Source organism: Mycteria americana, chromosome 3, assembly GCF_035582795.1.
Source record: "Mycteria americana isolate JAX WOST 10 ecotype Jacksonville Zoo and Gardens chromosome 3, USCA_MyAme_1.0, whole genome shotgun sequence".
Lineage (NCBI taxonomy): Eukaryota > Metazoa > Chordata > Aves > Ciconiiformes > Ciconiidae > Mycteria > Mycteria americana.
This window is the reverse complement of record NC_134367.1, coordinates 28447335-28471068: the sequence shown is the minus strand read 5'-3', so window position 1 is coordinate 28471068 and position 23734 is coordinate 28447335. Positions and strand designations below refer to the sequence as shown.

Below are 23734 nucleotides of genomic sequence, written 5' to 3'. Positions count from 1 at the left end.
TTTGTATTGCCTATATTTCTTTGAATAGAAAGGATGTAGCTATTTGTTCACATAAGGTAATCTTGTTTTGCTGTGCTCTTTCTAGCACCTTTCCCAAGTGTGGTCAAGAGTGCTTTTTGTGGATCCTGGAGGATCGTTAAATGTACTCACTATTTATTAATTTCTGTAATTTGAAAGGGGCATGGTGGTGAGATATCTTTAGGAATCTCTATGGATCCAAAAGCATACAGTAAAGGCTAACTTTGGACCTGTACCATGTTAACATACCTGTAATTGAGTTTCTGGGCACCTACCTGGGCTCAGTCAAACATGGGTGAACATAATACATGCTGTTGTGTGCTTTTAGTTGCAGAAAGCAATGTACCTTTACTGCACTAGCAAGCATCACCTGGGCACCAACAAATGTCTTTTTGAATGACCTTACATATCAAATGTTAATCGGTGGTTATATGCCGGGATGTTGGTCCTGATACGAAAATGTATGTATTTAATATTAAGGTAAATATCTTTCTAAAATGATGAAATCAGAAAGCCATGGCTCTCCAAAATAAGGTGCAAACTACTGTATGAATTACACAGGACTAAATGCAAGTAGATTCTGCCATATGTATAGTATCTTCAGATGGAGTGTCTCAGGACTGAACCCAGACTTCATAGTAAAATTCTTAAATCTGAGAGGAAGTACCATTTTGCAAGGTCATTTTTGTAATTTAGATATTAAAAGAGAGGAAGAACCACAAATGGGGGTATTGCAAGTCACACATACATATGTTGGATAGAGGTGTTAAATACGTTAATTTTAAAGTACCTTTTTCCAAAGGAATTTCAGATGCCATTTTTCAGTTGTTTTTTTCTAACTTCTCTGAAACTTCTTTCTGTCCTTTACCACCCTCCCAGTTTCATGACAAGATAGATCCAACTCTTGAGAGTCTGAAACGCATAGTTGAACGTCTGAGGCAGCCACCTTCGATCTCAGCAGAGGTTGAGAAGATTAAAGAGCAAATCAGTGAAAATAAGAATGTGTCAGTGGATCTGGAAAAACTTCAGCCGGTGTATGAGACACTTAAACAGAGAGGGGAGGAAATGATTGCTCGATCAGAAGGAGCTGATAAGGATATATCTGCTAAAGGTAGTAGATTGAGGAAAGTTTCATGTAGAGGAAATGCAGCAAGCTGCAGCATATAAAAATCTTCATTTCTGATGACCACTAATCTGGGGATTGTGTTCTCCTGGAGAAGCTGCTGAAGATTTATAAAAGCAAAGCATTTGTTCAAAATAATTCATTGTGGATATGACCTTTGTTTTATTTTTAAAGGCCATGTTGGTTGTTTCCACTTAACATTATAAGGAGTCCTGTAAAGAAACAATTTTAGAGTCTAAATTTTAAAATGTACACATATGTTTCTGCTGTAGAACCGTAGAGAGATTTATGGCCAATAATTGTTTGCCAAGGTAGTAATCTAGTTCCTTTGTTGTTTAGCTGTTCAAGATAAACTAGACCAAATGGTCCTCATTTGGGAAGACATCCAGACCTTGACTGAGGAAAGGGAGGCCAAATTGTTGGATGTAATGGAACTAGCTGAAAAGTTTTGGTGTGATCATATGGCTCTTGTAGCTACTATTAAAGATACTCAGGACTTCATTCGAGAACTGGAGGGACCTGGAGTTGACCCATCTGTAGTCAAGCAACAGCAAGAAGCTGCTGAGGTCAGTAGAAAGTATTTTGTTGACTTGAAGTATTTTATTTACAGTATGGAGAGAAAAAGACAGAATTACTATGAAATACCACAGGAGAATTTTTTTTTTTTGAGACCAAGAGGGATAATTGTATAGAAATTTACTATAATGGTATCTCAAGAGTCTATGATAAATAACATATATCAGTGTTTAATTGCAATGAGCATGCAACATGTGCCTGTCATTATATTTACATATCTGTTTATAAACATGTATATAATAAGCATGTCACTGAGACTTATAAAAGTTATACATACTTTAGATTCCCCAAGTAATACGTAACATCTAAATGAAAGGTGTACAGATGTATTATGCTATATGTATTATGCTCTAAGCCTGTAATTATTTATGCTGATAGTTAAAGATTTGAAGGTTGAATGATAACCTCTGAAAAAGAAAACACTCTGATTAAAGAAATCTAATTTAAAACTTCCTGTTTATTTTTTCCATCTCATGCAGAATGACATCGTAAGCCATTGTTATAATTTAGACTGATGTCAGTCGATTTCACTCTTGACACTGCAAAGGGATGCTTATATTTTAAGCATCCAATTGTAAGTCCACGTGACTTTAAAGAAAACAAAGGTCAAATCCTGCCATGTTCTATCTTGAAAGCAAGCTGTACATAGATTATTAAATTTAGTATTAGCAGTGTTGGATTTTTTTCTCATTGTAGGCTGCTAAAGAAGAAATTGATGGACTACAAGAAGAACTAGAAACAGTTGTGAGCCTTGGCTCTGAACTTAGAGCTGCTTGTGGAGAGCCTGACAAACCTATTGTCAATAAGAGTATAGATGAGGTATGGGAAATGCAGATGCTTAAATCTATTATGTTAGATGCTTGTTCAGCTGAAATTGGTATATCTCCCCTGCTCCCAAAAAATTTTGAAAATAAAAGTTTTGTGACAAAAGTAAGATATCTCAGAAGCCTTTGTGTTAAAGTAAGATTTGCTTTTCAGGTAAATGAATCTTGACTCAGATTAGATTAGAATGTACAGACAATTTTATTTTATTGATTTATGGGTTAAAATTTTTTGTAAAAGACAGAAAGGTTTTTTGTAAAAATACTCACTGATTAATACAATAGATGGCTACTTTTTGCAAAAGTAATGCTAGAATAAATTTCAGATATATCTGGTTTATGCCAAGTGAGACATCTTAACCGAGACAATCCTGTTTGGATGACTACAGAGTACTTTTAATTTCTCCAGTGTTCAGCAAAGTACGTTTCCTTTAAGCTACCTTTTTTATAATGATGCAACTCCAAATGATTTAACAATAGTATTTCCTGTATTACCTTTTTTATAATGATGCAACTCCAAATGATTTAACAATAGTATTTCCTGTATTAACTATAATAAGTATAATTAATATGTTAATAAAAATATTCAATAATCAGTACTGAAGTTTACCGCTTTGGTAATCCACAACCTCTAGTGTATTCTGAAGGAACCTATGCAGTGATAGGGAGAACAGGAGTGTTAATATGGAATGAATATTAACTATTAATGCTTAGTTTATGGGTGTTATTGATCAGTGAATAATTAGTGAATGCACATTATACAGCAGTAAAATACTTTGGTCCATTGGAGTAAATTGCACTTACTTACAGCTGAATTCTGCCTGGGATGCCTTAAACAAAACATGGAAAGAACGGGTGGATAAGCTTGTTGAAGCTATGCAGGCAGCTGTTCAATACCAAGATGGACTGCAGGTAAGATGGTGTGATATACCTAACCCAGTCTGGAGTCAATAGGATTTAATGTGGTTGTAGTAAAAAATGTCGTGTGGTTGGGTAGGTGACAAGTAATGTGTCACTCTGATTATAGTGACTATTTTCTTCAGTAGGCAGATATTTTTTCTCAGGGTTGGTTGGTTTGGTTTTGTTTTTTTGCATTAAAGAATAAATCTATTTGGGTTATTTTCTTCATATAGTTATTCATATATTGCACTATGTTTAGATTCAAAATAAATATCCCCTTGTTTATTGATAAGAGCAGAGGTTTTTTTGTACCACACAAATTCACAGTAATTCTGCTCATGTTTGCTTGTGATAGTCAGTACTTCATATGATAAGCAAGTTGAAGTTGTGGCACATTTATGTGATCTGAAAGGAACAGAATACAGGTCCGTATACTTGCTTGCTGCTATCTTCTTTGAGTGGAGGACAGTGAAAGAACTTAAATTTTATTCCACCTTTTTTATAAGTCAAATATTTAAATTTGAATATTTTAAGCAAAAAATATTATTAACATAGTGTTGCTGGAGCATTATACTAATTCTTAGTATAATTTATCCAATCACAGTACTTTAGAAGGTGATTCACTTTTTAAATCTGTAGGTAAATTTTCCAGCAGTTTTTTTGAGGTATCTTTTCTCTATATGTTTGGTTTTGCGGTTTTTTTTTGCATATTCTTTGCATGTTTTCGCTGAGTGGCATGCCTCATATCTTTTGTCAGTGAATGGCTAGAAGATTGAAACATTTGAAAAGATTCCAAACATGGTCAGATTTTGCAAAACTTTTTTTGCTCAGTGGAATTATTTTCTTTCTTGGTTCATTAGATCTTTACAATTAGAGTTTCACATGACACTGACGGCAGTTGCTTGCGTGTTCAGTGCAGATTAAGCAGCAGAACACTCCTTAATACTAATGCAACATGCTTGTTTTCCAGTGCACCCTCACTATGTATTTTTCTCCAAGTTCTCTTATGTTCGTAGTGCGCAGAGGTTGACTTGTAGGGTTACATTAGGAACACTGCCATTGGTTTAAGTGCTTTGTATTTCCCGTGGCTGTACATTTTACATACTACATGCTTGGTACTTTGTGAAAGAACTGTATTTAAATGCCGCCATATGCTCATTTCAGTAGACAATATGAAAAGTATTGCGGGCAGATTGTTAGCTGCAGCTGCCTCGTCCTGCTGATCATGTTGGGGGTAGTTCCCCTTTTGTCAAGGAACTGTGTAGCAATGAGCATCTCTGACAGGCCATCCTCAGCCTTTCTCCTTAATGAATCACAGATAACAGGCAGGAGGAAAAGGGCCTAGCAGAGGTGTTTCTTCCCCTATGCAATTACCCTGATTGATGTATCTGTTCTTAATCTGTAAGTGGAGTATTCTTGAGGTTGTTCTGCATTATATCAGGAGCAAAAGAAGTACCTGCAAAGCCTCAGAACTGGGGAGACTTCATTTGTTTTTTGAAGTTATAACTGCATTATCCTATGGAGATTCAGTCAAGCTCAGTTATGGTCCTTCGCTATCTAATATGTACTGAATGGGTCATGTTCCATGTTCCTTACACAGATAACATTGTCCTTCAAAAGAAGTTTGTTTGTGTTATCATTCAGCTACAGCCTTCCATCTTTGCTCCAAAGGACCGCAGAACAGTGTTTCTCTTGTATTTACCTTTCAGGGTATTCATAAAAATTGCTGATTTTACTCAAGAAGTAGAGTACTACTCAGCATGAATAGCACTGGCAAATATTACTGCTGATAGAAGTTCAGTCTTGCAGCATGTACATTCTTTTAACCATTACATGGAATACTTTAGTTAATATTTGATCCCTTGTATTGCAAAGAAACGTAGGTTTTGCTGGAGAAAGCTATTTTCTTTCAAAGAGCACAGCAATATTGTTCTATGGAGTAAAAAAAAAAATCTGATCTTTTACTTAATTCAGCTTTCCAATATGACACTATTTCTGTGCTCATGCTTCAATTTCATACTGTGATTTTCAGGCAATATTTGACTGGGTGGACATTGCTGGCAGCAAGTTAGCATCTATGTCCCCAGTTGGAACAGATCTGGAGACAGTGAAGCAGCAAACCGAGGAACTTAAGGTATGAACTAGCAATTTATTTCGTTTATATTTTAATCTATCTGCATTTTTCTGTGTTGTTTAGTATTTTTCTGTATTTTTCAAGAGTCAAAAGCAATTTTCAATTTCTAGTAAAAAAAAAAACTGTATGAAAATTTCAGGTAACATTTCATTGCAAATTTTCCATTTTAAAATGTGTTTCATTTTAAAATCTACTCCAAATTTTGGTGAGACTACATTTTATTTTGTGAATATGTTCTGATAGCCCAGAAATACTTGTAATAGCATTCCTTCTGTTTCAAAGGCTATAAGGTTATTATGTACAGGGTTCTTTTGCTATGATTTTTACGTTTTCTGGTTTCTACCATTAACAGCTTCCTTGAGGCTCTGAGAGAACGCCTCCAAAGCTTCACTTGTGCCATTACAGGCTTTATCTAAATGCTCACACAGATCACGACATTGCCAATACATGAGTAAGCTGAAAATCAAAATTTCAGGCTTAGAAACCTGTCTGTATGGATCTGTGACTGAGTATGCTCCTGACATTGGTAGGCTGTTACGCTACATATAAAAAACAGGGATGTATAATGATCAGGGAATGTCCTTGTTTTGTTGCTCACTTGTACATTTTTTGGCTGTGGGCAGGTTGTTTAATCTAGCTATGTTATGATGTAACTTCAAATGAACCATAATCTCACATAGTTCAGAACAACACACATATGTGAGTTATATTCAGACTGCTGCCTGCCCAAGTTACGTGTACAAGAGAGTGTGTTCTACTAAGGAAAATTTGCTATCAGCTCTTTTGAAGAATAATAATTCTATTTGAAGTTTAAAGTATTATTTTATCACAACCACAAGAGCTAGGAGTTACTCAAGATATGTTCTGCCTTTTTTACAGACCAGGGAGATCGTTGGAGAATACTTTCCTATTGGGCGTCTTTATGATCCTCTTTTCACAGTTAGCAATATCTGCTAGAATAGTAAGACATTGTTGCATATTTTCAGTTAGCTGGGACTGTCTGGATTATCAGTGTCTTACAAGCATTTTGATCCTGGAAGACAAACCTCCAAATTTATGAAAGTTGACAGTGATGCATTAGTATTGTAAATATTGCTGTACTATGCTATATTCAAGAAGATCATTACTTGTGATATGTTTATTTGCATTCTTTTTTCTATTTACCGTAGCAATTTAAGACAGAAGCTTATCAGCAGCAGATAGAAATGGAAAGACTGAACCATCAGGCAGAACTATTGCTGAAGAAGGTAACAGAGGAAAGTGACAGGCACGCTGTTCAAGACCCTCTCTCAGAGCTCAAACTAATGTGGGACAGCCTAGAAGAAAAAATTATAAATAGACAGGTAAATAAACTTGAAGGTGGGGACTTTATTCATGACTTAGATTTTTGGGAAAAGCTTTTTATGATGTATAATGTTTGTATCAATTTACACATTTATTCCTTTTGGTTTGGAAATTACAGAACTATATATAATAGAATTTGAATTTTACAATTTATTGAGTTGCTTTTATGGTTTTCAAACCCTTAGCAGTATTTTTTGTCACTTCCTCTGTCAGCAGTGCCATGTCAAATCGTTATTATTTCGTTTTCGTTATTTGATGACAACTTTAGTAGTTGAAAACATGTTTACATGTGCAAAAGTAATATTAGCTGCTGAACTGAGCACTTTAAAAAAAAAACCAACTACTTTAATATTAAACTGTTTCAGTGCTTTTTCCTTAAATTATCAAAGCAAAAAAGAGATTTAAAGATGCAGTGCTTTGAAGTGTATTTTTTTTCTAAATGGAATCATTTCACGACAAAGAAAAGGTTTTAAAAAGATCATGCACCGAATTGCATTTATATTGAAGTTATGTTTTAAGTGATGAAAACCTACTGTCATATCTCTGATGACAGAACCTTCAAACTTAGCTCTGCTCTGGTTACATGGGGTCTTCGAAGGTCAGGAATTTAAGCCTGGGATGTAGGGCTTTGTAGGGGAATTGCTAACTCAGCTCTAACTATAAAGCAGTTGCTTGTGTTGGATAACCGTTTCTCCCTGGTTTTTATGCTGTCATATGCATGGACTCCACTCTGGATTATGGTGACTAATGGTAATATAAACCAATTCAATAGCATTGTGAAACCATTTTATTGTTAATTTTATTTTTACTATAGCACAAGCTGGAAGGTGCCTTGTTAGCCTTGGGGCAGTTCCAGCATGCCCTGGATGAGTTACTGACGTGGCTGACGCATACAGAAGACTTGCTGAATGAACAGAAACCTGTGGGTGGAGACCCCAAGGCTATTGAAATTGAACTTGCCAAACATCATGTATGTAATTATAATGAATATTAACTGAAATGTTCTTTTGATGTTTATCTCAGTGATGAGTCTTGTAGTGAAACTTAGCACTTGATAAATAATTCTCTATAGAGATTTTCAGGATGCAGATTATAGCTGAAATGCAGGCTTGGAATAACTAGTATCTTTCCTCTTACTCCTCCATATTCCTTCATTCCTTGCATATGCCATGCAAGTGGCATAGGTTTTAGCCAAAAAGAGCAGGTCACCCTAGTCACCTTTATTCACCTTAATTTGACCCAAGAACTCAAAAGTTATTGAACTTGCTACTCTCCCTGAAGCAATAAACTCCTTGATTAGTTCTGTTTTGGCCAGGTCTCACAAAATGCACATGACCATTATACATCTTTCGTTCTTATTTCTTCCTTCTCAGAAAATAGTGATTTGTTGTTTTGAATTCTGCAAAATTGTGTCTCAGTTGGGTCCAATTAACACAAAGAATGCTTCTCTGAAAATCTCAGCAAGCGTTACGGGTATGCATGCCCCCATCTTTTTCTCTGTTACATACAGTGTAGGGTTAATTTTTTTAATTTTTTTTTTTTTTAGTATTTTACTGATTATTGTGAGTTTGGAGCCCATGGAAGAATGCTTCCATTGTGCCTTTATTTTGAAGAGTATCTCCCAGGAGCAAGAGATCTTCTCTACCTCTTTGTGTGACTCAGTTCTGTTCACGATGATGTGTTCTTTCTAGGCCCGAAGATTTCAAACTAACGTCATAAATCCTCTCCTGTCCTTTAAATGTGTCATTTAATTTTTGGCCTGCATATGATGTGAAAAGTATTCAGAGTCTGTTTTGGATTTAGAGAGAATTGATTGAAATTGACAGCGGATAATTAAGGCATTTTCCTTGTGGTAATGCAGCTATTCAGCTTCTGAAGCTTTTTGTGTGGTCAGTTGGAACTTGAGCACAGTAAAATATCTACATGCCCTGTGTGACTACTGTTAGAAACAGGCCCTTAAAAAAAAAAAAAATTACAAATCCAGCTTCCACTCCATGAACCTTTTATATTCTTATCAAACGGAAGTGTTTTACTACTGAAGAAGCATCCAGACATCGTTTATGACTTCATCTACCTTCAGTGCTGAAGGAGTTCAGCAAACACATGAACGAATCTACTTCCTTTTCATAAAACAGAGTTTATAGGTTAGAAAGTTCACACAGTAGTGCATCCTGTGGTAGCCTGGAAAAACATCCATCTCTTGAATAACTTTGGAATGAGTAGACCTTGTTCTTAGTGAGCCTTAGCAGGAAGGAAGGGATAAGATGCATCTGCTTCTGTGAATATGCCTTTTTTCACCCTGTTAGGAAAATAAAATACAAATATCTTCCAGTGCTTAGCTTAGAAGAATGAAAGCAAATGTGATGCACATTTTGTATACAAGGGCTACTTGTGATTTGCTGTTTCATCAGGTGCTCTGTATAGTTTATTTAAAAGTTCCTTTGTATTTAGCTTTCTATTTTTTCCATATGCTGGAATTTTGAGGGAGGTGAGTTTGAACCAGACCCCATGGAAGACAGCAGTCATAAACTTGAATCTCTTAGGTGGGGTTTATCATTTCCTTCCCAACCATTTTGCATGTTCTTTTTCTGTTCTTTATTTCTTGTTTTTTAAAGCATTATCTTTTCTTTTTTTTTTTTTTTTTATTTTAAATCTTTCTGAAAACAGCATCCTTTTCCCAAATATACTTTTTGCGTTTTATGATTTTACTGTGGTTAATGATAACAGGTTTTCAACCAGATGGAGGAGGTCTTGTGGTGTTATTATTACAGTAATTCCCCAGCTTTTAGCACAGCTGAAGTGTCCTGGTAGCCTGACATAACATGAAATGAGTTATAGACCTGAAATGCATGAAAGACATCATGGCAGTCAGGTTGTTGTATGGCACGGCAGGCACATAGTATTCTTGTTCCTCTCTCTCCTCTCTTCTTAGACTACTGCTCCACAAGCTATTGGCACTACTATATATAACAATGTTTTCACACCTTACCCTCAAAAACAAAGAAAAATCCTATTAAATAATTGTAGTAAATTAAGGAAAGTGAAGAAATAATTCTTCACTAGCAGTACCAGAAACCTTTCATAATTTCAGAAAGAAATGTACGTATTCAGAAGGAATATGTTACATTTTCCTAGATATAAAAAGAAAAGGTAGCATTTTGGCAGAATGGTCTCTTACTGCTTTTTACTGAAGAGACCTTACGTATTAGCTGTAATTGCTAATACCTGTGCTGATGTTAAACTATTGCCTTGTCACTGGATTAGAACTAGCTCAGTCACTGTAACTTCCTTCATTCAGTAACTTATCAACATGGCCAGTCATATATACTGTGTTACAATTGTAGGTGCTACAAAATGATGTTTTAGCTCATCAGTCTACGGTGGAAGCAGTTAAGAAAGCAGGAAACGACCTGATTGAATCAAGTGCTGTTGAAGAAGCAAGTAATTTACGGAGCAAGTTGGAACTTCTGAATCAGCGCTGGCAAAACGTGTTGGAAAAAACAGAACAAAGGAAACAGCAGCTGGACAGTGCCTTGATCCAGGTGAACAGGAAATGATCAAATAAAGAGATAACTCAGAAAAAGTGTCTTTTTACACGAAATACATAGATACATGTATTAGAAGTTGGCCTAAATCAAAACCATAATGCAGACACTCCTGCATTTGGAGAAAGTTTGAATCCAGCTGTATCTTCCACAGCTGGCCACTGTATTTTATTGTGCTGAATCAAGACTTCAGCTTTTGGCCTACGTATATTAAAAGGGTGAAATGTCTGTATAGGTATATTGTTCAGGGAAAACATTGATCTCACAGTTGCTCATTTAGCCTGCTTTGAAGATTTCCACGGGTTTTGGTTTTGTTTTTATCATTTAGATTGGATTGAGCTAATTTAAATTTTGGGTTGGTTTGTTTTTTTTCCTTTGGTTTTTTTTTTTCCTTTCATTTCCTTTGAATATTGCAAATATCTGATTAAATCTGTTGCCAATATACTTCTGCATCTGAGCTAGTATTAGAATGGAGAACATTTAAGTAAGCTCTAAAATGATATGGTATAATTTAGGCCCAAGGTTTCCATGGTGAAGTTGAAGATATGCAGCAATGGCTGACAGACACTGAACGTCAGCTGTTGGCATCAAAACCTGTTGGAGGCTTACCAGAAACAGCAAGAGAGCAGCTTAATACCCATATGGTAAGTATCAGTATTAGAATGCTTTGCAAATTGCATTTCAGGACTAACTCTCCTTCAAGAGTGTTTATGGTAAATACAGAGCATGTTCTATATATCACAATGTCTGTACAGTATCTTAAAAATTTTTTAATAGCCTTCAAAACAACACTGTTATTTTCAATGTAGGAAAAGTAGTCACTTGGGAGATGCCCAAAGCTGAACCATTAATAGTGTTGAGACAGAAATAAAAGAACTTTTGCATCCTTATTCTCAGAAAGAAAAACAGAAAGTGTTTGCAGATTTTTCAGTGATTACTATTCTTCTTTTCCCTTCTGTCCCCATAACTACATTTGTGCTTTTTCTAACATGTGAAGATGAATCTAAAAGTGATCCACATTCATTGGACCTTGAATTAAGAGACTCGATCCTTTATTCTTTATCTAACAACAGCTGACATTAAAGTTGTCATTAGCACAGATGTAATAAGGACTACTGGCTCATGTAGAGACTCTGCTTTAATTAGAAATGGCAAGCTGATCAGGATGCCTGAATTACTCCCTTTCTTCCCTTCCTTTCTCTTTAAGAAACATTATACGGATTTCTCCGCCTCCATAGAACCATAGAGCTTAAAAAAAGACACTTAAATGTGATCTCTTACCTCAGAGGAAGGTGGTTCGTAGTGCTCCATTTATGTAAAATCATGCTGTTCTGTTAGGCCAGGATATAAGCCCAAACCCAGTCATCTAAACTCCTGACCTCCTGGCTCAGATGTAAGAGTGATAGTTACTGAACTGTCCTTGAACTCAAATATGCCTGACACAGTTTCCATTAGAATGTTGCACTGTCATGGCTTTCAAAATCAGATTTTATTTTGGAATGATGCTAAAGGTCATTGCCCACCAGTGTGGGGCACTTTTTTCCCTCTTTTTTTCCTCCAAAATTTACTAGTAACTATTTTTGAGAAGGAAAATAATTTACAGTTTTAAAATCAGTTATGACAGGAAACTAGTACAAAACACAGAAATAACCTTGCGGTTATGAACCCCTCCAATCCTTCTCTTTTTGTCTTAAAGAAAAAAAGGGGGCAAAAAAGCACCCTGTTTTGTTTTTCGTATTTTTTCCTGCAAGGGTGGGGTGTAATCACGATTCCATGAGAGTCAGTGGAGTTCTTTCCATTTTTCATCCTGGACTTAAAGTCAGATCAAGACCAAAAAATTTCCCCTGGCAAATTTCAGGATTTTCTTTCGTACATCCTTTTACCGCGCAAATTTTCTATACTTACTGCACTTACAGATTGATTAGTTAAAGAATCTTTAAACTGAATGTAGTATTATTGTTGGAACAAATGTGAATGTGTCCCCCAAAAATATGTACTGTATATGTATAATCATATCCCAACTGTACGTGTGCATTTTAGCAGATTGTTACTATGTTGTGCACAATCATATAACTGCAGGCATTGACTTGTTATCCTTTAATGTATATAACTCTTAAAAATAGGACTTGATTTCAGTTTAGTTAAACCTCAGTGCATCTGTGAATGTTGAGGCCACTTGTTATTTTGAGTATTATTTATCATAAGTTCCAAATTCAAACTTGCCCCGAAGTGATACAAACCATGTTAATTTGTGACATGTAACTGAAGAAGAAAGTTTTGCACTGTATTTTGATTTGTTTCTCATTGGAAATACTGTTATGAACCATCTTCCTGAGTATAAGGTCTGATAGATGTGAATCTACAGATGTGAATAAAAGAGCCCTCAACCATAATCAGTTTACAAACGGAGTTGAGATTGGGCAGCATTTCCAGCTAAGGCAGCTCCAGGAAAACAAAAGATAGGAAGAGACATTACAGGACACGAGCAGGAAAGGGGCTTAAGAAGAGGCCTCTTTGGCTGTCCCAGTGCTGCTCAGAACAGCCCTCTCCTTTTCTTAAAACAATTATTTTTCTCAGTTCCTCCTTTAAAATAACTTTAACTGCTCCTACCCTCTTAAAGAGTGTGACTGTACTGCAGGATTAACCACTGTGATGAGCCCCTGACTTTGAGCCCAGCCCTAGTGTTTGGGGCCACTCCTGCCATGCTGTGTCTCACCGGTACTGTGCTTGCTATGTTTACTTCTGAGGGGTTCTTGTGCTGCAGTAAAACAAGATGCTCTGGGGAGTTATGGAAACCAGAAATATTGTAGGGATGTTGGGAGTGTAGGAGGAAGCAGGCTAGGTGACACTACTTTTCATAGTCCTTAGAAAGAAAGCAAAGCTTTCTGTCTTAGCTCATGGTTGAACCAGCTTCCTGCTTTGCCCTCCTCTGTGATCAGGTACAACCTTGTGTACAGTATCTCTTAACCCAAAAGAAATGTTGGGTTTGGGCTCTTGTCCTGGGAATCAGAGGAAAAAGTTCTTTTCCTCCTATTCTCAAGCCACTTAACTGCTCATCTCCTGGAAGATATTCCTCATTTGGGAGTCTGCAGCAACTTTGTGGATGGTTTGTTACAAATATTGAACATGCCCTTCTGAGTCAGAGGGATAGATGGGATCTCCCAGTCTCTTGCCACCTCATCTTTAACATGGTTAAAAAAGAATAGTTATTAGAATAGTTAGCAGGTAAAACAGTTGTTACCGTTATTCTTCCAGCTTTCTTTGTATGTGTAAAATGTCTTCAGTGCTCTTGCCTTGCGAGTGAAGGAGGATACAGGCAAAACAAAAGAGGTACAATAAAGCAGCCCTCCCAGGTTGTCTCACCCACTTTTGAAGGTGTATTGGTTAGGTCTGGGCTTTCAGCGCACTGTATAATGCTGACACTTTTTGTGTTTCAGCTACAGATGGACTTTAAACCCACCAAGTTGTAGCAAATCTTGTGCAGTAAGTGCATAGTACTTTCTTTGCCAAGCTTTGGGTCTCCGAGAAAACATCTGACAAACAATACAAGTTCTCATTTCCTGAAGAATTGGGCCCTTTCTTTGCTCATTTGGCTTTTTATTAATTACATATGTTTCCTTTATTAGTCTTAATCATACCCACGAAATGTTGGGGGAGGAATAAATATTATACTAGCATTTGTAAAGAGTATTGAATTTCTACCTGACTCATTTTTTGGTGCTTTCTTTATTTAGGAACTTTGTGCTGCCTTTGAAGCCAAAGAAGAGGCGTATAAGTGTCTAATGCAGAAAGGCCAGCAGATGCTTGCAAGATGCCCAGAGTCTGCCGAAACAAACGTTGAGCAGGACATAAATAACTTAAAAGAAAAATGGGAATCAGTACAAACAAAGCTCAATGAAAGAAAAGTATGTGTTTTTACATAAAAATAGAAGTGTAAATCATGTATTTAAGGACGTTAATGTTCAGTGCTTTTATGCGTGCATACTTGCTTGATCTTTTAGATTTAAAATCAGTTGTAGAGACAGTTATGCAGAATTCATTGGTATGTTTAGACAGTACTGGGAAAAAATGGGATTCAAGAAATTGATTATCCATAACTGGGGTGAGGATGGGTGAGAATGGCACGAGTCTGTTCCACAGAAATAGGTTAACTGATACTGATAGTTTTGGTAGGAGGAGGGCTTTTCTGGTTTTCATTACAGTAATTGTAGACATGAGAGAGTGAATAAAATTATTTGATCATTCAAGTTTATCTCCTTCTCAGTACAGAATTGCTGCATTAATTTTCCTAGCTCTTATCCATTTTTTCCTTAAAATTCCCAAATGCTTGGCCTTCTGCCACTTATTTCAAGTGACTACCTTCTGTTCTAATGTAGATCAACAATTTCACTGATATGCAACATACGCTTTATTATTATTAATTTCATTTTGCTTTCGTTCCTTCACAAAGTATGGTCCATTTGTTCTACCTCAATAAAACAATGAAGGATATAAATAATTACAAACAGAGGAACTCTCTGTACAGCCCTGATATGTATAAAGCACAAATACTTAACTCACAAATTAGTTATATTTTAAAGAATGCTGGTGTCTCTTAAGGTAACTGTATAATGTAAGAATGTCAGACTAATTAATACCCAACATGAGCACCTTCTTGCAGGAAGCTGTAAGGTTGGAGTGCTGAGCTAGGCCAGCAGTGCGATTGTTCGAAAACCTCTGACTGCTGTCTCACGATCGACAAAAATTCTGTATCCAAAATTAGTCTTGGTTCAGGCACCCAAAATGACAATTGGGCTTTATTAAAAAGAAGTGGTCTAGGCAAACTTGTTCTTTGTTTAGTGCAAGAGAATAAATGAGATGACCTCTTTGAGGCTCTTCCAAATGCATTGCCACCTTAGATTTCTGAGATTCTACTGATGTTGTATTGAAATTGATAAATCCATATGTCCCATTAGGATTAAGTAGTAGAAGTTGTAATGTTCTAATGTGGAAAATTTTATCTTGATACTAGGTGCTGTATTTTCTACTCATCTGTCATACACAATTTTACTGTTACTCTTCTATCCATCTCCTTTATTATGCTCAAATGTAGGCTGTTATTTTAAAACTCAGAAACTTTGAGTGGGAAAAGTGGTTTAAAACGCTAAACTAAATGCTAACTAAAATGGTTTACTCCAAACTGCTGAACTAAAATGGTTTACTTGGCTGAAGCCCCTGCACAATATCAACTGCTATTAAAATATGATGTATCTTTACAGACCAAACTGGAAGAAGCCCTCAGTTTAGCAATGGAGTTCCACAACTCACTTCAAGATTTCATCAATTGGCTTACTCAGGCTGAGCAAACTCTAACTGCAGCTTCTCGGCCAAGTCTTATCTTGGACACGGTCTTGTTTCAAATTGATGAACACAAGGTATGTGAAGAAACAGATGTGTAATGTTTTTCTCCCACTCTGTGGAGATACTTTAACAATGTCCAAATGAACCCTGTAATGCTGGCACTTGAAGAAACATTTAATTTGTTTTAAAATTGCATTTTATAGTCTTTCTCGCTACATCATTCTTTATCAGACTGGGTTTTTTCACTGTTTACCCAGTGCTTGAGCAATGTAGTATTCGGAGTAATGTGCTTCCTCTCTTCCAAGGTTTTTGCCACAGAAGTGAATTCTCATCGAGATCAGATCATAGAGCTGGACAAAACTGGAACCCATTTGAAATATTTCAGCCAGAAACAGGATGTTGTCCTTATTAAGAATCTGCTGATTAGTGTACAAAGTCGATGGGAAAAAGTAGTTCAACGCTTAGTTGAAAGGGGAAGAGCTTTGGATGATGCAAGGAAAAGAGCCAAACAGGTAATCGGACAACAGCTGTTGTACAACTCTTTGAACTTAGCTGTAATTACATCCAGACTCTTGAGGAATATGGCGCTTTAAAGCACTTTCAAGTAAGTCTGGGTTTAGTGTAACAGACACTGTTGAGTTAGTGGAGCAATTTCTGTGATTCAATCATAGAGCACTTCATTTGGGAGGTGAAAGCGTCATTTTCAACCCGAGCAGTGACTTCTGTCCGCAGTACAGGATAGTCTGAAAGAAGAAAGTTACAGTATGGCTTCCAGATGTATATTAGTGCCATCTGTCCTCAAAAAAGAAGTTTCACAATCAACCCCTTATATTTTAAAGAATGTGATGAACCCCTTTCACTAATATGTGGGAGTATTCCTTAGTATTTTCTTCCTGGGTTTAAGTTGTGCCCTAATTAATACTCATCACTTCCTCAATCTCTTACGTTAGTAACTAGACCAGTATCTTCTGTGTGGTAAGATATCTCCATTTATTTCCTTAAAAACCTGGAGATTTTTTTTTTTTTACACAGTTTTCCTCACCAGGGAACATTCATGGTTTTTTTCCTTAGATTCGTGTTCCACCTCACTGAAGAACATAAATGATAAGATGCAAAATGTGTGAGAGGAATGTAATCTGTTTAAATGTCAGTAGGAAGTTCTAGCTTCTTTTTATTCAAGTGAACATGACCATTTAAGATTTGATCATGTTCGCAGCCAAACCACATTCCACGTTCGCTGCTACCACCACTCAGCTTATAGAGTAACTCTGAGCAATAAATTAGCCCATAAGCCAATCAAAGGTTATTTATTTTCCAGCAGTTTCTCTTGTGCATTCACACACACAGCAGTTCTGCAATGAGATGGATTTCATCTCTATATCCATTTACAGAGCTGAATACAATAAGTTATTAATTTAGGATGACAACTATCTATGCAGAGCAGGGAAGGAGTACTGAAGGGTACTGGTGTCAAGGCCTGATCCACAGCTCTGAACAGGGTCCAGGAGCCTTCAGAGGTTTCTGAACTAGTTTGTTGTGCTTTCATGTGTAGGCAGCCCAGGCAAGAAGAATTTTCAAGAGAGATGCGGAGAGAGAAACAACCAGCTTAGAAAAATTGAATCCCAAAGGGATACTGCATTGTGAAAGCTGGTTGAATCTTTGGTCTTTCCCTGCTTCCTTCCCTGAAGAACTCTTTTTGTTGAGACAGGAAGGAAGATCAAGGATCTGTTCCTTGCCTGTCAAGATAGCATTTGATATAATGAGAGCATTTATGAGCGTCCCAGGGAAAATCTTGGGCAGTCATCCAGATGGGATTTTCCCCCAGTGATTTGCTGCTGTTGTCCCATATAGGCAATAGCTAAGCCCCATTCTTGCTGTATTTACTATTCATTACTAAAAATGTAGGAATCTGAATGACCAACACATCAACAGAAGTTACCAATATGTCTTTGAAAGATGCATGCTGTGTGTGCGAATCATGCACATAAAAGGTTGCTAATTCACCTGGGAGAAGGGAGGCTAAGTCCAGTGAGCAACGGTTGGGCTAGTCCCTGTTTGAGAGAACAAGGAGAAAAAGCACACCAAATCTTTCCAAAGTCTGCAGACTACTTGTTTGGCCTGTAGAGAATTGGTTGGGGTTTAATGTTTTCAGACTATTTTATGAACCAGTGAATTTCAAAATCCATGCGAATCTCACTTTCCTGCAGTTCCATGAAGCCTGGCACAAACTTATGGAATGGCTAGAAGAGTCAGAGAAGTCTTTGGACTCAGATCTTGAAATTGCAAATGACCCTGACAAAATAAAGATGCAGCTCGCACAGCATAAGGTGAGTCAGGAGTGATGAAATGCAAAGTGCCCAGTGAGATGTAGGTAAGTCTGTTGGCCTTGTACTGTTCAATCAACAAAGGAAGTAGTGGAGTGCTTATTAGCATCAAATTAAATAGTGGTGTGTTACAGGTGGGGAGTGAAAAAAAACTTTTCACAGTACCTGATCTGTGGGGGAATGGTTAACTATGAAGAGGAAAGACATAATAATACAGCACCATGGAAACTTTAAAAAACAAAGTAATACTATCTCAGAATAGGAATCTCTGAAGAGGTTTTATTACAGGCTTTTTTCAGTCCTTAAACCACAATTTTACCATCCAGTTATTGAGGTTGGGATTTTCCTTTTAATATTACAGGACCACCTCAAAACTGAAAAATAATCTTGTATTTTGATTGGCAGTTGCTTTTTATGTCAAGTGGAAATATTAATTAGATCCTCTAGAAAGTACAATGACACCATTAGTAGCAAAGGTTGTTTCTCTTCATGGGATTCAAAATTCCAGGACCAGCTTTCCACAAACACAGCTACTGTAGGTAGGTGAAAATGTAAAAATCTCCCTGATTGACCTGGCTTTTCAAACAAATAATGATAATGTAAAAACTCTGTAGTTCCATCAGGCACAGAGCAAAAGGATGGATAGAAGAAGTCTTTACTTCATTTTTACTTTTGTAAAGAGCCTAGAATAATATATTACTGAGGATCAAGTGGGTGAGTGGTAGAATCTTCAGAGACAGGCTGTGTCTCAAGATTTGTCTTGGAGCAGTTTCATCAGAGACAGAGTATTGAAAGATCATTCCTTTTTCTACATTTTCGCATACATTTACTTCTACTTTTCATGTCAGTCTTACTGGTCTCCATTTACTCCTATTTTTTCATTCTGCATGATATCCCCAAGAGTTTGCATATCTAATTTTTCTCTCTCAATGTAGCTTCTGATGATTGCTTTTACCTCCAACAAGTTTTGCCATTTATATTAATGATTGGTTACTGCATCAGTCTGCTTTGTATTTTTATCATCTCTCAGTTTACACGATGATCTAAGTACTGTTTATCAACTAGGAAAATATTCTCCTTTAATATGGGAAAGCTGGATGTTGGTCAAGCAAAAATAGTTTTACCTATGTTTGCTGTTAAAACTTTTAGATAAAACCTGCATTAACGTTCTGTTACACTAACTCTGCAATTTCAGTTTGTTCTGACGTTGCTGCTGTTGCCAGAATTTGAAGTCAGTGATGGGAATTTAGGGAAAAAAAAAATCTTTCTGTTAAGATAGTCTTTCTTGTCTTCTCTGACTCTATTAATATTTTAATCCTTCCACTCCTCTCTTTTCTTTATATAAAGTTCAAACTCCTCAAGAGTACGATCAACACATTGTGACTTTGCTTTGAGGTCCTTTCAGGTCCTGAGGTTTGACTCTCTACCTTTATTCTCCTCCCCTCTTCTGAAATGCTTGAATCTCATTTCTCATTAAGGAATGGGATGGAATGTGGCACAGGAACATTAGGATCAAAACTGGCAATTTGGAGGAAAAAGATGAATGTGTGCGAGAGAGGGAGTTCTGTGAACTTTGTGACTTTAAAGTTCAAACACCCCACCACCACCCCCCCCCAGAAATCAACTCAATTGTTTTTTAATGAGCTGTCAAACCTCCCAACACTGCAATGTCCTTCCTTGTATTTTGAGTCTTTTCCTTCCACTCCCACATATACCCTGTGTCCGTCTTTGTCTTTTCTGTCCAGCCTTGAAAGTTTCCTTGCTCCATTTAGTTAACGATTTTGCTATCTGAACTGAATGTGTGCTCTGTGTGTGCTGTAAGCAGTAAGTTGGACTGTCTTTGCCAGTTCTTACTGCCAAAAAAAAAAAAAAAAAAAAAACCCTGAAAGAGAAAAGCCAAGATAATATGTTTTCTCTCTCACTCATATCTAGTGTGTTGCTAGGGACTTTTGGGGGTTATTTGTGGTCTGTTTATCAGCTATTTTTTCTCATTTTTAGAAGTCAGGAATGGAAAAGCCCTTACGAGGTCACCCAATCCGTTCCTGTGCTAATGCTGAATGTTCCTTACAGTCCATTTATATGAACCTGGCTAATTTTATCTGTGTGTTCCCACCTTCCTTAGAAGGAAGGTAGATAGTCAATGACTGAGATTTTGTTCATCTTACCTGTCTGCTCCTGACAGCTTAAACAAAATCTACTCTCAGTTACACCTCTGTGAAATCAAATGAAAGTAGATACGGTGTGTGTAGTCTCTCAAAGAATGAATTGACTGCAACCCTTTTTTCACCTTTAAATCTGGTTTTCCTGTATGATCCTTCTCTGGCAGCAATTTCATTGTGTTTCCTCATGCAAATCAAGTAACACTGCATGTAGTGTTAAGTAGTTAATAAACCCCATCAAATAAAAGGAGCACAGACCTACTGTTTGTATTGAAGGAACTTTTATAAAAACCTGGTTATTTTCATTTTGAAAATTACTTTTATTGTAGTTCTAGCTTGGCAATGGTGTTTGTATTCTTTCCTAAAGTGTGTTTCCTTCTTGTTTTATATGAGGAAAATGAAAGGACAGTGAGGAAATACTGAATTACAAAACAAATGCTGCCTTTTTTTTTTTTTTTCCTGATAAATTTTGATCCTCGGTTCCCTCTGGATCCTGAAATAACCCTAAAGTAAGGACAGTGCAGTGCAAAATACCAAGCAAGTTTTAAAAAAGGAACTTTGAATCACCTTAGGTAAAGTTGTCATACTGTCCGCGTGGCATAATCCAGTGTCTACCTCCTAATTAAGACACCTCCATTCCACTTGAGCTTTCCCTGACACACATTCACGTCTAAAAAGAGCAGATGACTATGTGGACACATGGGAAAGTTGGTGGAAGAGTTGTGAGCTACCATGGCACATGTTGGTGCAGGCCATGTGGGAACAGCTTGCCAGTGGGAGGTGAGCAGGCACGCACGTGCCAGCAGTGAGCATGAGGAATCCTTGCAATCTTTACATGCCCTGAGGAATTACTGTAAGTTGTAAGTGGTAATCATTTCCTTGCTGGATGTGATGATACTGAACCAGAGAACCAGAAGAAAATCTGTTTCAGCAAACACCAAAAAGTCTTTTGGTCTAGTATTTTTTTGTGACCAAAAAAAAAGAATATTTATTTGATTCTGTATATATGAGTTTCCTAAAGCAGACTTGTGATTTTTTTTTTTTTTAACTGATTTCCTGCTAGCAGTTCATGAAGGTGTGAAATAAAACACTTCAAGCGTTGCTACCATTTAAAAGCTGCTGTGTAGCGCTAGTTTTGTCTTTTGGCAGTGTTCTTTTATTTAATTATTTACTCTGTCAGTTGGTTAACTCCTCTGCAGTATCAGATGAGCTGTGTTTCTGTGTGCTCCTCTGTGCCTGTGAAAAGCCTTCCACAGGCTCTGGGCAGAATGAGCTGGCAGGCAGATGCAACTGCTGTGTCACTGTCATCTTCCAAAGTCCCTGGATCACAGAAACCTGCTTGTGATCATGGCTTCCAGCCCAAATTGAGTTACTGGGAAGTCACCTGGCTGCTTCTTGTGCCTGGATCGGTATACTTTTGGCATACAATTCTTCCCAATTATACTATGCTTCAGTCTTAGGAGGGTTAAATGCTTGTGGTTGCAGGTTTCCCAGCTTGACCATGCTGAGCTAAGACAGAATGACCTTTGTAACCCTTGGGGTGCTCTACACTGGCTTGAAATCTTAGTATGTAAAAATGTAATGTGAAGACTGCTGAGTTCATGGCTCCCAAAGTAGCAGTTCTTTCACATCCTTCTGACTACCAGGCAGCCCCTTGCTGAAATTTAGGAATATTGTGGTAGAACAGGAATAATTGCTCTCACTGAAGGAGGGATTTTCCAGAAGCTGTTCCAGTAGGCATAGAGCTACATTCCCAGAGAGGGACAAAAGGCAGGGACTCTCCTAGTGTCAAGCCCCATATAATTTCAGGTGCACTGTGGCACTAGCAGACCAGAAATTTTGCAGTAAGTTCAAAATTTTCTTGCAGCAACATTTAAAATTTCCATTGCAAATAATATGTCAAAGATTAATTAACTGTGGTCTGTAAGCAGTTAATGCTATATGGGTGTTTTCTTTTTCTTCCATATATATAGGAATTCCAGAAATCTCTTGGTGCCAAACATTCTGTCTATGATACCACAAATAGGACTGGACGCTCCTTGAAAGAGAAAACCACCTTGGCTGATGACAATTTGAAACTTGATGATATGCTGAGTGAACTAAGGGATAAGTGGGATACAATTTGTGGAAAATCAGTAGAAAGGTAAATGAAAACCAATCTAATTATTCAGCAGATAAGAAAAAGGCTTAGGAGAATTCTTTTGGCTTCTGTTGTGTAAAAGTAAAACCAGAGTGACTGGCTTGTTTGGTAATTAAGAGTGCCAAAGCAGTAAAATACTAGAAATGCATGGGAGGGGGAGGGAGGGGTATGGTTCCAGTAGTTTAAAAGGGCAACACTGATTTAAAGCTCTTAGTTGTTATCCTTTTATGCTGAAAATGTTTTCTTAAAGTGTTTGAATGATTAATTCTTTTTGTGTATGTGTGTGTCTGTGTTCATTTCCCCCCTCCCTCCCCCCCCAGACAAAATAAACTGGAGGAAGCCCTGTTATTTTCAGGACAATTTACTGATGCTCTACAAGCTCTCATTGACTGGTTATACAAAATTGAACCTCAGCTAGCGGAAGATCAGCCAGTACATGGAGACATTGATTTAGTGATGAACTTGATCGACAATCACAAGGTAATTCCAAAAATATTCTTTTTTAATTACTAGACTGCTCGTAATTGTAGCATTTTAATGCTATCTTTATTGGGCTATTCTGTAATTTTTAGAAACATGGAATAGTTTTATAACACAAACATGTCATCAACAATGGAAAATGCTATAAAACTTACATGGAAGAAAACAACTGTTAGTGACTCATTGACACCAGTTAGCATTGAGATATTCTATTTAATGCTGCTATCCTGTGTATTTATGAATATCATGTCAAAAATTGCAAGCGTGCATTTATGAATATGAGTGTGTGGGCAAGAGGTGGCAAAAATTACTTTCCTGGAAATCTTTGGGGGAGACAGGGCTTTTTATTTAGTACATCTGCTAACCAAATGTCCAGTGCACTCGTCATGACTACAGCAGCCTTTCAAACCTGCAGGGCTGCTGTGTATTCATGGAGAAAAGTAGTTGCAATGCTTAAGTTATGCATGGGAGTATACAACTAGAATATGGTCCAGGAAGCCTATGTTGGCAGGCTGCAGTATTTTGTTACTGAAGTGTTTTTGGAGATGGGAGCAAGTCAGAGATGTAGGACACTGCCTCTGAATCCCAGTTTTGCAGTTCAGTATGTTGGAAGAAATGGCTGTTGAACTTACCGTTGTTGCAAAGACTACACACTGTCAGAGCTCTGAAGCCTGGGAGGATTACGAGGTGAAGGTCCCTCTGTTCATCTACCAGTGATTTCCAGTATCCAAAGACTGTTCAGTGAGGAGGAGATTTTATCCCTCGTGAAAAAAAGTATTTGCAAACATGGGTTGTCTATAAAAATTAGCCTGAAATATGCTGGAATTGCT

General features: G+C 37.1%; 1 protein-coding gene across 18 annotated transcripts in view; it reads left to right on the top strand.

The window, feature by feature from the left end:
- The window catches only part of DST (dystonin), a 313545-nt gene that overhangs the window by 265263 nt on the left and 24548 nt on the right, over positions 1–23734 (top strand). For all 18 annotated transcript variants that reach the window (XM_075498103.1, XM_075498099.1, XM_075498102.1 and 15 more), the window contains 15 exons: positions 898–1129; positions 1481–1707; positions 2414–2536; positions 3349–3450; positions 5471–5572; positions 6742–6915; positions 7731–7886; positions 10261–10458; positions 10977–11105; positions 14196–14366; positions 15720–15875; positions 16107–16313; positions 18009–18128; positions 22258–22427; positions 22745–22904. In XM_075498103.1, coding sequence (XP_075354218.1) covers positions 898–1129; positions 1481–1707; positions 2414–2536; positions 3349–3450; positions 5471–5572; positions 6742–6915; positions 7731–7886; positions 10261–10458; positions 10977–11105; positions 14196–14366; positions 15720–15875; positions 16107–16313; positions 18009–18128; positions 22258–22427; positions 22745–22904 — 2427 coding nt within the window. The remainder of the gene's footprint in view (positions 1–897; positions 1130–1480; positions 1708–2413; positions 2537–3348; positions 3451–5470; positions 5573–6741; positions 6916–7730; positions 7887–10260; positions 10459–10976; positions 11106–14195; positions 14367–15719; positions 15876–16106; positions 16314–18008; positions 18129–22257; positions 22428–22744; positions 22905–23734) is intronic.